The 15,118-nt window shown below is 32.6% G+C and overlaps 2 protein-coding genes across 2 annotated transcripts in view; both read left to right on the top strand.

Moving 5' to 3' along the window:
• Positions 1-15,118, top strand: part of LOC127068149 (NAD(+) hydrolase sarm1) — an 83,000-nt gene that overhangs the window by 21,213 nt on the left and 46,669 nt on the right. The window lies entirely within an intron of this gene.
• Positions 6,020-13,539, top strand: LOC127067987 (uncharacterized). Its single transcript, XM_051003503.1, has 5 exons — positions 6,020-11,079; positions 11,428-11,738; positions 11,851-12,224; positions 12,277-12,522; positions 12,624-13,539. The coding sequence occupies exons 1-5, from the start codon at positions 10,640-10,642 to the stop codon at positions 12,852-12,854; spliced, it is 1,602 nt and encodes a 533-aa protein (XP_050859460.1). The 5' UTR covers positions 6,020-10,639; the 3' UTR covers positions 12,855-13,539.

A 15,118-nucleotide genomic window follows, 5' to 3' on the forward strand; every position in this document is an offset into this window, starting at 1 on the left:
ATAATACAATACTTCGATACGAATGATCGTATGTGATAAGAATATAATAATATCAGGTGAAAGGGGTTTTTCTCGAAAGGAAGTGGCGTATATTAAGATGGATAATAGTTACAGATAAATAAATATGTAAGAGTAAATATGAATCAGCAATAGGCATCTTGTCTTAAATCGTCATAATTGAAGTAATAACCGAGGGTAGAGCATGTTTGTCTTACAATTGGAACGCGTTCCGGGAACATTGAATTAATGTCTGCCCTCGATTCAACCGAATGTAAAGTAAACTTGCAGAAATTGTGCGAGCAATCCTCTTATAATTTATGATACCTTCGTTTGAAATCATTCTTACGAAGTCATCTTTACTAGCTAGATATGTGTCCCATATCGAAGTGACATAATTTCAGGAGAGAAAAAGAAAAAAAAAGAAATCATCGTACGGATCGTATACAGGGCGTCCTTGTACTTTTCTTTTTCTTTCTTTTTTTTTTTTTTAAATATAACAAAACGAACATTTCTCGTTTAATCATTCATCATTAACAGTATCGATTACTCAATCGATAAAATCGATAAAAATGAGGGATCGAACGAGTCAATCTTTGTATACACGGGTGGTATATAAAATTTAATTAAGTCGTCGGAATATCGAAATATCGAAAACAAGCGATAAATATCGATACTTTCTCTCTCTCTCTTTCTTTCTTTCTCCATCTATCTATCTATCTATCTGTCCATCTTTATTGTTGAGAGAATAAGGATTACAGTGGCGTGAATCTTTCTCGAGCGTGTCGTTTTAAATTCACGATCGATTCGAACCTTTCCATAAACGTCCCTTTCCCTTCCCCAACCCCCACTCCCAAAGGATCTTTTTTATCTGCGTGTATGTGCATATGTGTGTGTTCAGCATATTCGTACGTACGATATTTCCAAGATGTCGTAAACGTCATCGTAAATTGTTTTGCCACCTTTCGGATTATCCATTGGTCCTCTTTCCCTTTAAATCCGAAGCGAAAGTGCTTCCGTGTCGTTCGATAGCACGAATCAAAATTTCATATTTTCATACGGTCAAGCGTTTCCCACAGGATAGATAAAATCGTTTAGTTTCGCTAAATTTCGAGCTTTGAAAATTCGATGGAACATAACTGAACATCTTGTTTCTTTTTTCTTTTTTTTGTAGCATTCAAATTGAACGTACACGTGAAACGTGTGAAATCGATAAAGATCTCTGCCGCAATTCGGATAGAAATTCATTGCAATTTCTTCGTTTCTCTTTTTTTTTTATTTTCTTTTTCTTCTCGTCACCAACGAAAAAAAACGTTGACGCGAAACGAATAAGAAAGAAAGAAGGAAAAAAAGAAAGAAAATGATATAACTCGAGCTATCGATATCGACTTGGTAACATAAAATATCGTACGCTTCCGACAGTCGAAACATCGACGTTTACGATCGCGTCTCCTGCGCGTTATATGCAGGATATAAAAGATGTACCGTTGCATCGTCGAGATGCAACTGTCATTGAAAAAAACGTCCTTACGATCGTTACAACTGCGTCCTCTTTCCTCTCTCCAACTCCTCTACCTTCTTCGAGAAAAGTTACGCGTCAGGAGTGGCCTGCACTGAAATGATAATAATAATAATGATAATAATAATAATAATAATAATAATAATAATAATAATAATAATAACAATAATAAAAATAATATAAAAATAATAATAGTAAGAAAAGAAAATATGTAAAAGGAAAATAGGCGGAACACCATCATCGTCACGTACGAGTGAATTACGATTTTCCATAAAAATCTATTCTTCGCTTGCGTCTCATGCTCGCTTGCATATCGCGATCTAATGACTATAGAAAAAAAAAAAAAAGAAGAAAAAATTATTTCTACTATTATTCAAGGATATAATATTAAATTGCAAATCGGTTTGAAAATTTATAATAAGTTCGTAAACAAGTATAATTTCGACTTAAAAAAAAAAAAAGGAAAAGAAAAAAAAAGGAAAAAGAAAAACTAAATTATAAAGTATTTCTGTTATTATCATTCATGCAAATTTTTTTATTTATAGAAATTCATAAATCAGGATTATAATAATAATAATAATAATAATAATAATAATAATAATGGTAATAAAGTCCACACTGGAGAGACGATAAATGGAATAATTGTGACTATAAATAGAAAATTTAAAAATCAAGTAATAGCATATCGATGACGTCTATTAATTCTCTCCCTCTATCACGTGCTCCCCCCCCCCATCATTCGATTACGCAAGCGTATTACCACTAAAACATCCAAGTAGATTATTTATTACAGTTGCTGTACGTTCATATGTCGTATAGAACGCGTTATGGTCGCTAAGGCTTACGCACATTTCTAGTGAAATGCTAATAAATTTGCCGACACGCTTCTCTCTGACGCCACACCTCAACTGTATCGTCTCGCGTGAAAATCGTGAAATACTTCTTTAATTTTTTCCCACACTGTTTGTGTGTGTGTGTGTGTGTGTGCGAAACGAAGGAGAGAAAAAGAAAAAGAAGAAGTAAAAAAGAAAGGGAAAAAGATCATACAAATTCGATAACGCTTATCGTTAAATTTTTACGCGATTGTGATTTCGAAAAAAAAAGGAAAGAAAGAAAAAGAATAATCCAAAAATTAAATCGACTCCATCTTGAATTTCATTGAAATACATTCGAAATAACAAATTTTCGAATGAAACTATTAACGAACGCGTATCATCGAATCGATCGATATGATTAAGATAATGATTCGCAAAAGGTACGATTTAAATCGATTTGTTCTTAAATCTTTGCAATCGTACGTATTAAATTTTGTTTCAACAACGATTTAAACAACGAAAATAACAAATAAATTCATATTTATCGATTATACGAGAATATAACTACATATTATATATTACAATTACATCTTTAATTTAATCGCGATAATAATATGTCGAATGTCATTGCAATTAAAGGATTATTATCGATATCGCGTTGCATAAAATGCATGCGTGACCTTGCACACCTTACAAGCATTTAACGTCTAATGATCGTAATGACGATTGCTGTCAAACGATTAAACGTATATATATGTACGTACATACGTATCAGTTTGTCGGGCAAACGAACAACGAGATTGTTCAATGGTGAAACCGGTCACATATATATATATATATATATATATATATATATATATGTACACAGCTATAACTATTTGCCACGGTGGGTGTTGGTATGCGTTCTCCTACGCTACAACGAGAATTGATGTTTCCGACGATTATACTTAAACACCCTTCTTCCTCGGTGGAAGGCGGAAATCAAGACAAAAGTTACGTGTATAAATTATCAACGAGTCTTTACGTGTATGTGTACGTTTATACGTAAATGTAATTTCTACCTAGAATACATGTTCCTGTAAATTAGCGTACATCGCGATCGCTCAATTACTTTTTTCTTATTTCGTTTTATTCATAACGATATCATTTATAATTTTATATTGAATTAGTGAAGTTACATATCGAACGAACAAACGAATAAACAAACAAACAAATATATACAAATATATACATACACACTTATGCTAGATTGTCACGTTATGTGAAATACATATTAATGAAGTCCAGGAAGTGATTATAATATCAAACGTGAACACGAGACTTACTTACAAGACTCTCTCTCTCTCCCTCTCTCTCTCTCTCCCTCTCTCTCTCTCTCTCTCTCTCTCTCTCCGTATCTTAGCCGACTGAAATTAATTGCACAATGGCATTCGCATCTTCATCGTAGAACATAGTCGTCGATTATTCGCGATTATGGCCAGTCTTTGATCCTTGACCGGTGAATCGGTTACGAGGTCAAAGAGGAAATACGAGTCCTCCAGCACGTACATACGCACATATAAACATACATACCATTCCTGATAGTATCTCGTTCTTTCTCCTTCCATTTTTCTTTTCTTTCTTTTTCTATTTTTTTTTTTCCTTTCTTTCTTTCTTTCTTTTTTTCATCTTGTCACATAAGATTTTATAAACGATCATATTAGCATAATCATAGTTAATAATATCTTTAAAGTCTTCGTCTTTGTGACTTATCTTTTATAAATCGTAATAATAATAACAATAATAATAATAATAATAATGATAATGATGATGATGATGATGATGATAATGATGGTAATAATAATAATAAGAAGAAATATATATAATTATTTAAGAAACTTTTTCACGATTGATATTACTACAATTTATGTTATATATATATATATATATTTTTTTTTTTCAAACAAAAATACAATATGAAATATATTTCCAATGACATCTCGTACTCTTAGATTAATTTATTAATTTGATCCGAACGTTGCCTTGCATCTTCTTTGTAAGGAGTTAAAAACTCGTTTATCATTTCACCCCTTTAGTATAAGTATGTCTCCTTCGAACACCTGATCCGTATACATCATCCTTTTGTCTAGACTCCGTTCAAACCCCCCACGATGATTTAACTTACGAATTAATCAACCGACGAACCGACGTTTCGTTTCTCGGCCCTTGCTCATTATTCTTCCTCTACGTGGTCAGATAAATTGCAGCAGTTAATTACGGGGAGTACATGTTCAGGACGTTGCAGTAAAAAGAAGCTCGTGTGAAGGACTATTATGTATATGCCATAACTTCTTCCTAAAGAATTTTTTTTTTTAACTCTGTAGCTTCTTTTATATTTCTCTTTTTCTTTTCTCATCTTTTCTTTTCTTTTCGTTCTTTTTTTTTTTTCTTTTCTCTCCATTGATGAAATATATTGAAGAACATGCAACAGTTCGAGCCCGAGGAAATTCGAATGTTTCCATTTCAATTCGATCGTTGTTATTATTTTTTATTTCTTTATTTCTCCACCGTGAATCCTATATCGCGTTTCGATATTATTTCATTAAAAGAAAAAGAAAAAAATATATATATCCAATCTCGAATAATTTTTTGTTGTTACTAAGAAATATATTTCGTAATAAAAAAAAAAAAAAAAAAAATAGAAAGAGAAAAGAAAAGAAAGAAATTGTTATCGAAAGGTATTATATATTTTTTCTTTTCTTTTTTTTTTTTTCTTTTCTTTTCTTTTTAATAATGTCGAGTGATCGGACAATTTTTTAACGGAGATCGATAAGGATAAAGTAGTGGATAAAATAGAAACGAAATTAATTGGAAATGAAATTTTGTTGGAAATGAAAATTTGTTGGAAATCAGGTCGAGGAAGTAGTACATCTTTCTTCTTGTCCATTTGAAATTCCTTGGAATCCGTCGGCGGTGTTGCTTTGATTCTTAGAGTCGGCCTAGAAAACGGCGTCAAAACGCGACGAGGCGCGAGTACGCTGGGCTTATTAATAATTATCCAAGCCAAGCCGAGCCGAGCCGAGCCGAGTATCCGTTGCAGGCTCGATTAAAAGCACGATCTGCATATTTCAAGCTTATCTTCCTCCTTTGTAATGAGCAAGAAACGAGTATGTCGTCGTCGTCGTCGTCGTCGCCCATAGTCGTTGAGCGTGGGTCTCAAGGAGTCGATTCAGGTTAATTATTGTTGTGTATACTGAGAAAACGGATGCTGCGTGAGAAACAAAAAAAAGAAAAAGAAAGAAAGAAAAGAAAAGAGAAAAATTGTTTCGGATTTAACGAGGGTGTTTCTTTGCTCTGTTTTTTTTATTAAGAAAAGAGAAATTATTTCGTCCGTACTTATTTCTTCATCTTTTTTCTTTTTTTTTAAATCTTTGTCAAGTTTTTTTTTTTCACTTTCTTGCATTCTCTTTTTCTTTCTTTCCTTCTTTCTTTTCTCTATCGGACTCTCATCTGCGATTTTTTCGAAGGCCATACAAAAAGTGTCTTCTCGACGAGAAAAATGATAACGTCGCTTGGATCTTATTTTACATCGTTAAATCGTTTTTTTTTTTTTCTATTCTTCTTGTCGTTGTTTGTTCATCCTCTATTTTTGTTTTCTTTCTTTCTTTCTTTCTTTCTTTCTTTCTTTCCTTTTTTGTTTTCTTTTTTTTTTGCTTTACTTTTTATTTGTTGCAAGATCTCGTGCTTGGTATTAAAAATATTTTCACCCTTTTTCGCACATAACAGACACGCCTTTCAGCCTCTTTTCACGAGACACGCTCGAGCGTGACTCATATTCTTGATTATCGTGCGATGCACGGCTGACACGATTTGTCGTACGTACTTACACTGGCTAGTAGCGGAGAAACGTGGAAAGTCCCACGATCGTTAGTCAGAAAGTAACTGCTGCGATGATTCGTAATCGTGAAAGAAAGTAAACTGGAACGCCTTTCCGTGAGATTTTGCGACGACTTCGCGACTTTGCGCTTTTTGACTTCTGACTCGAATAACAAACGGTACAATTATTATTCGAGTCTGCCGGCTCAATAAAAACTCCGCAATGAAATAAATTTATCGGATTAAATAATGGAATCTTCTATCGTTGATTTATTAGCTTATCTTATTTTTTACAAAGAGAGAGAGGGAAGAAAAAAAAGAATTATATGTCAATAACTATTCATTTGTTTATTCATTTATTTATTTATTCATCTTTGAATCCGATGCGTTAAGAAACAATTTGCAAATAATAAAAATCAACTCGCGATTCAAATGAAATCGTACGTCCTTAACATTTCGTTCGCTTTTAATAAATAATCTCATTCGATATCAGAATAGTTCGAATAGTTTTTAATAAATTTGTACTGTTACATAGCAAGAATCCTTACAGGTGTTTTGGCAGTACTACTTTCGGTGTTCTCAGAATCGAGCTTGTTCCACTTAAGAATCGTTTTCGTTGCCAACATGGCCCTCTTTGCAAACATTGCCCGCGTGATACAGTCTTTGATAATAATAAGACTGTCGTATAGATATATAGTAAATTCTAAAGGCACGTTCGTAATATAAAGATACGATCGTGTTTGAAGGTAAAGTAAATAAGTGAAAAGAAAGAAAAAAGAGAGAAGGAAATAAAAGAAAAAGAAAAAGGAAGAAAGAGAGAAGAACAAAGGAAAAAAATAGCGAAGAGAATCCTTGCTCGTCGTTTAGATGCTTAGAAAAAAGAAAAAAGAAAAAAGAAAAAAGAAAAAAGAAAAAAAAAAGAGGAAAAAAAATACTTCTTCGTAGTTGTCGCAGAATAATGAACAAACGATTCGATTATCGTAACAAAACTAGTCGTTTAATGAATCATATCGTTTTACGATCACGTCTTCTACCGATTCGCGAAGGCGTTTACTCGAAGGTCAGAACAACTGAAATGATATCGAACGATCGATTTAACGACGCCATTGTCGGGAACGTAATTCATAGTTTTATTACTGTGCTAGAATAGAGACATCGACGATTTGAAGTTGCATCGTTTAGCGGGCGTACGAGTCTCATTGCAATTTGCAAGAGAATTACGTACCTTTTCCTCTTTTTTCTTTTATTTTTTTTTTCCTTTTTTTTATTTTTTTTATTTTTTTTTTTTTGAATAAATTATACATCAATGATGATAATAAAAAGATTTCCAGGTATTCTTCGAAGAAATATAATAAGTATGTTTTTATAAAAACATCTAAAGAAGGAAAAGCTTCTCGTCGAAAAGAAAAAGAAAAGGAAAGAAAAGAAGAAACAAAAGTGAATGACTTTCGACCTAAAAACTATCTGCAAAATTATTGGCCATATCGTTCGGTTTATCTTCTCCTCGCCCTTTCCGACAAAACTTTTACAATTCGTCTTAATGACCAATGCAAATATAAACCATTAGTTCTCGTTGGGCTCGTTTCTCTACTATTTGTCTTTATAGTTCTGTCGTTTGCTAATCCCCTGCATTTTTTCTCGTAAATTCTAAGTGTTTCTGTGGTACTATCTATATCTACCTATCTATTTATCTATCTATTTATACATACGTAAATACATACACACACACACACATATATATATCTGTTCTCTTATCTTTTTCTTTATAGTAGTCTTTCTTGTATCCAGGTTAAACCGAAAAAAGAAAAGAAAGGAAAAGAGAGAAAGAAAAAAAAAAGTCTAGACTAGACCATTGAAGTAACCCATACAATCTTGAATGGCGTCAATGGAGATCGTAAAGTCCATTACCGGAGCGTGCTGGCTCCAGCGTCAATCTAATCGTTGATTGACAGAACATCCTAGACGAGAGAAGAAAATTGTGTTGTGGAAATTTCTGAAAGAAGCGAGAGAGAGAGAGAGAAAGAGAGAAACAGAGCGTATATCTTTCTAACTGGGTCAAAGAAAATCGATAAGACGTTACGGAAATTAAATATGAATGCACGAAGGTTGTTCGAAAGAAAGAAAGGAAGGAAGAAAGAAAGAAGAAAAAGAAACAAAGGATAAAAAAAGAAGAGAAAAGGAATCTTTTTTCTTTTTTCTTCTTTTTTCAAAAACACGAAAAAGAAATGTATCTGCAAGATTTTTCCATGAGCGTAGTTTAGTGCCGTGCAAGCGAGTTGCCAATAAAATTGCAATCTATTGCAAAACATTTACTTCTGGTTTGCTTTCGTCACATCGATATTATAGTATACTATATGCGAAATTTGAGAAGGATTGCAACATTACAAAATTACTTAGGCACGTACTTACATCTCGAAGAGGAGAAAAGAGGGAAGAAAGAAAGAAAAAAAAAAAGGAAGGAAGAAAAAATTATAATGATTGATCGTAAATCTTAAATAAATGTTATCTTCCTTCTAACTGAATACCAAAAACATAAATTTTATTAATAAATAAATGCGTGCGTGCGTACGTGCACGTGTGTGTGTGTGTGTATATATGTATATGTATGTATATATTTTTTACAGAGAAAAAAAGAGACAACGAGGATAGAAAGTAATTCCAAGCTCGTAATAATCGAGACGTAAAAAACAGTTTGAAAGATCATCGTGATCATTAATCAAGACGGATATCGAAAGTGATTGAAATGACTAAATTAGCACCGTCCTTGCGTCTATTTCCGTGCGTTAATTACGAGCCAGTAGGTATATTCATACATACATACATACATACATAAATAAATACGTGCATACTCACGTACACACACATATCCAAACATATATATTCATACATACATACATACATAACTCGTGTGATGTAACAGCGATCCACAGAAAACATTTAAAAGTGATGTTTTACGATCGATCTAACGCACATGCGAGATGAACAATAAAAAAAAAAAAAGAAAAAAAAAACAGAAAAAAAAGAAGAAATAAAAACAGAAGGAGAGAAAAAAACAATTCCATTCAGTATGGAAATATCTATTATTTCTATTAATCAATTTTGAAATCGCGATCGCGATCGGTGGAATGAGTGGAAGAAAAAGAGAAAAAAGACAGAATAAATAAATAAATAAATAAATAAATAAATAACTACATAAATAAATCAATGAACAAACAAAATCGATGCAATTCGATGCATCGACAAAGTTTAATCTTTGTGGGTGTATAAGAGATATAGGTGACGAACTCTTTTTCGCGAGGTCGTTCTGTTATTCTTAAAAGGTCGACTTATAAATCATTCATAAGCGACTTGTGTAACGAGTCGTGATTAATTACTATTATCTCTCTTTCTCTTTCTCTTTCTCTTTCTTTCTCTATCTCACACACATACATACACGCATAGAAATACATATGTATGAGATAGAAAAATCGGTGAGAGCAACCGTGTGAAACATAAGGCAGGCCCAACGTTTCTTCTCGCTTTTCTCGTCTATCAAACTCGACGTTGAAGCTATCATCTCTCGGCTGACTAATTATCACAAGTCCGAGACGAATTAAGTACGGTCAAAAGTTGTACTCAGGATGTAAGGGATGTAGCAAAGATCCAAACGAGCTTATCTTTGCCCTCGATCTCTTCTCCTCATCCTTCTCCTCGTCCTCCTTCTCTTCTCTTCTTCCTCTCTTTCTTCCTTCTCTTCCTTCTTTTGCTTCTTATTCCTCTTCTTCTTTTTCTTCTTCATCTTCTTCTTGTTCCTCTTAACTTAACGTTTCTCTCTTTACCGGCAGGATGCAACTAACATAAGCACGTTTCAAAGACGATGGGCGATTTCTTATCTCTTGTCATTAAGCCTCTTGCGACGTTATTTGCATTCGCTTGCTACAGAATGTTTGCGTTAACCGATTTCGAATCGATTAGATTCGAGAAGGATGGACTTGATATGAAATATGTATATGTATGTATGTATGTATGTGCATGAATACATGTACGATAAGAAATCAATTGAGAATATAACGTTGATTTATAAATAAACGAACGAGACGATCGAAGAGAAAATGTTTCTATCGAAACGATCGAAAACGTTATAATCGGAGAAAGCGAAGAGGAGAGAAAGAAGGGTTATTATCGTCGACGAAAAAAATAAATAAATAATTAAAAAAAGAAAAGAACAGGAAGTCAACGTGAAAGGTTAGACGTAAGATTTCTATGCAGTAACAATTGAAAAATGAACAAATATAAATAAAGAAAAAAGGATCTTTCCTCGACTTCTGCGTGGTTCAAGAGACGCAGTGAAAGAGAGACTTCTTCTCGAAGAGGAACTACGTATAAAAAGAAACATAAATAAACGAATAAAGAAATAAAAAATAAGAAAAGGAAAAAGAAATAAAATAATACTAATAGTAGAGGTTAACGTTTAATGGCGAAAGTCAAGAAAGTAACCGTCGCGCTACAGAGCGAGGTTAACAACGAAGAAGATTGGCAAGAATTGTTAGAACGGCCAGGTCTTATAGTAGTTGACGTTTATTCCGATTGGAGTGGACCTTGCGTAGCTATGATCGGTATCCTACGAAAAATCAAAATGGAGATTGCAGGTGAAGCGATAAACTATGCGATTGCTAAGAACGACGAGATCGAAGATCTTCAAAGATTTCGTGGTTTGAGCGAACCAGTATGGATGTTTCTTCAAAATGGTAAAATGGTTAACCTGATATTCGGTGCTGACGCACCGGTATTGCAAAAAAAATTGTTGACCGAATTCCGAAGGGTTCAGGAGGACATATCGCCTTCTTGGGAAATTTCTCCTAGTCAACGTGGTCCCAAAGAAGACGCACGATGGCAAAAGGAGGAAGCCGTAAGGTGGAACAAGAATTTGTCATTACTGTTTTTTTTTTTTTCTTTTTTTTTTTATAGTAACTTTTATTCTATTGTAATATTAAGACGTGCGAGATAACTTGAAAGTTTTATTTTAAAGTACCCTTTTTTATAGTATATTATATATATTATATATATATTTTTTTGTATAATATATTTTTCAATTCGTATTTTGATTTTGAAGTAGCCATTTTTTTTATTTTTTTTTTTTTATTTTCTCTTCGTACGAACAAAAAAAAAGTTCTTCTTAGGATTAAATAAATCGATCCTGTCTCATTTCCTCGCTTTAACGATATTTAAGACGATATATAAGTGATAAAATATTTAACAAAGGAAATTGATCGAGGATAAGGAGAGAGAAGAGAAAGAGACTAAGGAGAAGGAAGAATACGAAAGGTTTATGGGACAAATGACGTTGGAACTTAGCGAATTGATGATCGTTGTTATGTATCCATGGGTATTTAAGGATAGTCAAGGGAATCCAAAGATCAAAATGCAATGTCTACCTTATACGGAATTGGTACGTGATCTACTCCGACAATTATACGATGTTCAAGAGGAATTAAGGATTCAACTTGACGAGGATAGTATAAAGAAAATGTTCGTCGAGAGTAACGTCGTAATTAACGACGAACTTATAACAGGTGTTGCGTAAAGAAGAAGAAAAAGAAAGAATATCAGATTTAAAAAAAAGAACAATTGTTGCGTAACTCGAATATTATTATTCATAATCGATCGTTCGATTATTTTTTTTAGGCTTGACCGATGGCAAATGTATGGCTATTAGATTGAAAGCTAGACCACCGCCAACAGATTGGCCTGTTCCTTATCCTTACGTATGCTTTGACGATGTACCACCTGAAAATTGTCCTGTAAGAGCTATAAACGACGTTGAAATCTTTTTTCACGATTTGTTAGAGACTCAATCACATAGAAAAACCATTGTTGGTGATTTGTTCAAAATGCCAAGAGATTCGATAAGTGGTACATATATGGAAAGATATTTTTACGAATACGAGGCTGATCCAGAAGACGAAGAAGATACAGATAGAATCGATCCACCTATTTGGGCACCCTCTAATGTATTCATATTTATTTCTGACATTCTTACGTTCTTCGTTTTATACGATGTATTGTTATATTTTTGAAAAAAAAAAAAAAACAATTACGTTCGATTGTTAGGCAAGAAGTAAAGTACACGCTTTCCTAACACTATTCCCAGAATACATGGCCGAGAATCATCATTACGAAGTACCAAAACCACCAGCCCCTTTTTGTGCCTTTAAATATCATGCCAAAAAGCTTGAAGATTTGAAAAATAGCGTTGACAGTTATTCAGAAGCCGTTATATATTTTGGTGCCTTTTTGTACGACGATCCTCTCTTGATACGAAAGATTGCTGACAATATTGAAGAGTTTAAAAAAAAAGTTAGATACGATCGAGTTCTTCTTTGTTCATATATATATATATACCATCACAATCATATATATATATTTATTTATTTATTTATAAAATTATTAAATAAAAGGTACCGAAAGCAACGACAGAGGTCTTCATAGTTATTATCCGAAAGATAAACGAAGAAGTTTTCTTAGGATTTGCTGGAATCAATCCCTATTATGCCACTGAGAACGAAGATGAGGTAAAAAAAGTGATCGCCATTTATTTCTCAGAGGAAAAGGAGGTTATTGAAGATTATTATTACGCGGCAGAAGAGGACGTGGAGGAAGAATATTACGAAGAAAACGTTTATTATTAGCTTAGAACGAAGGAAATGTATGTCTGTGCCGGTGTAAAAAAAAAAAGGAAACATATATATGGAGGACAGAAAGACGTGTAGATTCGTTTTTACACATGGCAGTAAGTGCACATTCGTCGATTAGCTCGATATCATCATCGATAAGATCACAAAAATAATAATAATGTGAGAATGAAATTTATGACTCTTAGAATTGCGAGTGGGTGGCACGTTTAAAACATCATCGAAAATGAATACTCATGATTATTCCAAGGTTAAAAATCTGTAGACATTTTTATCGAATTGAATAAGCTACGAATGTGTGTCGATCTGCACATACATACATATATATATATGTGTGTGTGTGTATATATATATATAGAATAGAAGCTAATAAATAAAATGCAAACTCCTTAAAGTATAGTCCTTTTCATTCAGAAACTTGATAGTGACTAATCTTTTATCGTTTGGATTGACCCAAACAATTAAACCATTAACCATTTCAGACTTCTACCGTGCATATATATTAAATTATCGCGCCAATCGACCATTTTGATTTATATTTTTAACCTTTCGATTTGTATGACATTACATTTTATTGTCTAAACTCGAGGGGAAAGGGGAAACTATTGTATATATATATTTTTTGGATCCATACTTTTGTAATGATTTATACAATATTTCATATTTCTTTTTTTCTTTTTCTTTTTTTTGAAATTAGATTTACATCGCATTTATCATCTTTTTTTTTTCTTTTATTTTATATATTGTATATAAATGTAATAATTTGTAGATATTTTTTAGATAAAATATCAATCAGATCAAGATACGAATGCATAGAGATTATCCAATTGATATTTCCAATTAAAAGTTTTGCTATTAGGATAGAAATTAATCTCGTATGACATTACCTACGAAAATTCTATTAACTAATTAATCAATTCTACGAAAATTCTTTCGAATTTAACGATATCGTTTTCTACTCTATGTTAATTAACTTATTACAGCATGATGATTCGTTCTAATTGGATTGAAATTTTTTCTTTGTAGAGGTCATGTTAAAGTAATAAAAAGAAAAACATATACAGTTTCACACACACATATATCCCGATAATGATATTTAATAAATCGAAGAACAACATATATATTTACTTGTCTATATATATGTGATAAAGGAGAATGAGTTCCAGAATGTTAAATCCTTTTTGTTTCTTTGCAAGATCGTTCGGTAGCGCCGGAGGCAGTAAATTGCTTAAAGATCGGTAATTATTGCACAAGCATTACATAAGTAAACAGATGGCTCGTGAGATGTAAGAATAAGAAAAAGAAGGCAGAAAATTACAGCCACGGGGAGTAATTCGCATTCATCGCGTGAATTATGTGCCATTAACGATCTTCGTGTCTCCATCCTCTCACTCTCTTACTCTCTTTCTCTCTCGCTCTCTCTCTCTCTCTCTCTCTTTTTTTCGCCTTCGTCGAGCAATTTAATCGTTTCGCTACCGATGTTTTCTTTTCTTATGTCTCATCGAGTCAATTCTCTCTTATTTTTTTATTTTTTAATTCGTTTTTTCTTATTTGTTTTTACTATTTCTATTTTTGATTTTTGATTTTTTTTACGCAATTTATTTCCTTCCTTGAATACAGTGCGCGTATATAGGATATAATTTTTTTTTTTTAATTAATGTAAATTATTTCGCGAGTTTTTAAAGTAATATGAAATAATATTAGCAATAATAATAATAATAAAAATAATATGGGATATAATACGATACCATTAATTTTGCAAATGCAATTATCTACAAATGTTATCATTATACCTTCGTCAAATAATCGAAGAGAAGACTCTCATATAAAATGCATCGAATACATTATTAAGATGCATTAAATCAACAGTATTTAATTGATTCCGTCCAAACGCGATATCTATGAAGAAATTTCGTCGATGTCCAATTTGAATAAATCAATCGTAAAATGAAATTATCACGTTTTCGCCAATGCCATTGCATTCCATCATTTTTATACTAATCCTCCTCGTGTCGATTGTCAACTCAACTGACCAATCAAAAAGCCACGCGAGTCCTTGATCCAACTGGTTTACTCTAAGCGAAGTTATAAATTTAACTGTCTATTAAATACGATCCGTATTCTAAAAATTCGCAAGAAGAATGAACGATACGCATATTCTCCAACAACAATACTAATAATAATGAAAGATTATGATTAAGAAAAAGACATGGATCGTGAAAATTAAAATAGATCCGTTCTTTCTTGCCCCTTTTTTTTCA

Source organism: Vespula vulgaris, chromosome 12 (assembly GCF_905475345.1).
Source record: "Vespula vulgaris chromosome 12, iyVesVulg1.1, whole genome shotgun sequence".
In the NCBI taxonomy this organism is placed as follows: domain Eukaryota; kingdom Metazoa; phylum Arthropoda; class Insecta; order Hymenoptera; family Vespidae; genus Vespula; species Vespula vulgaris.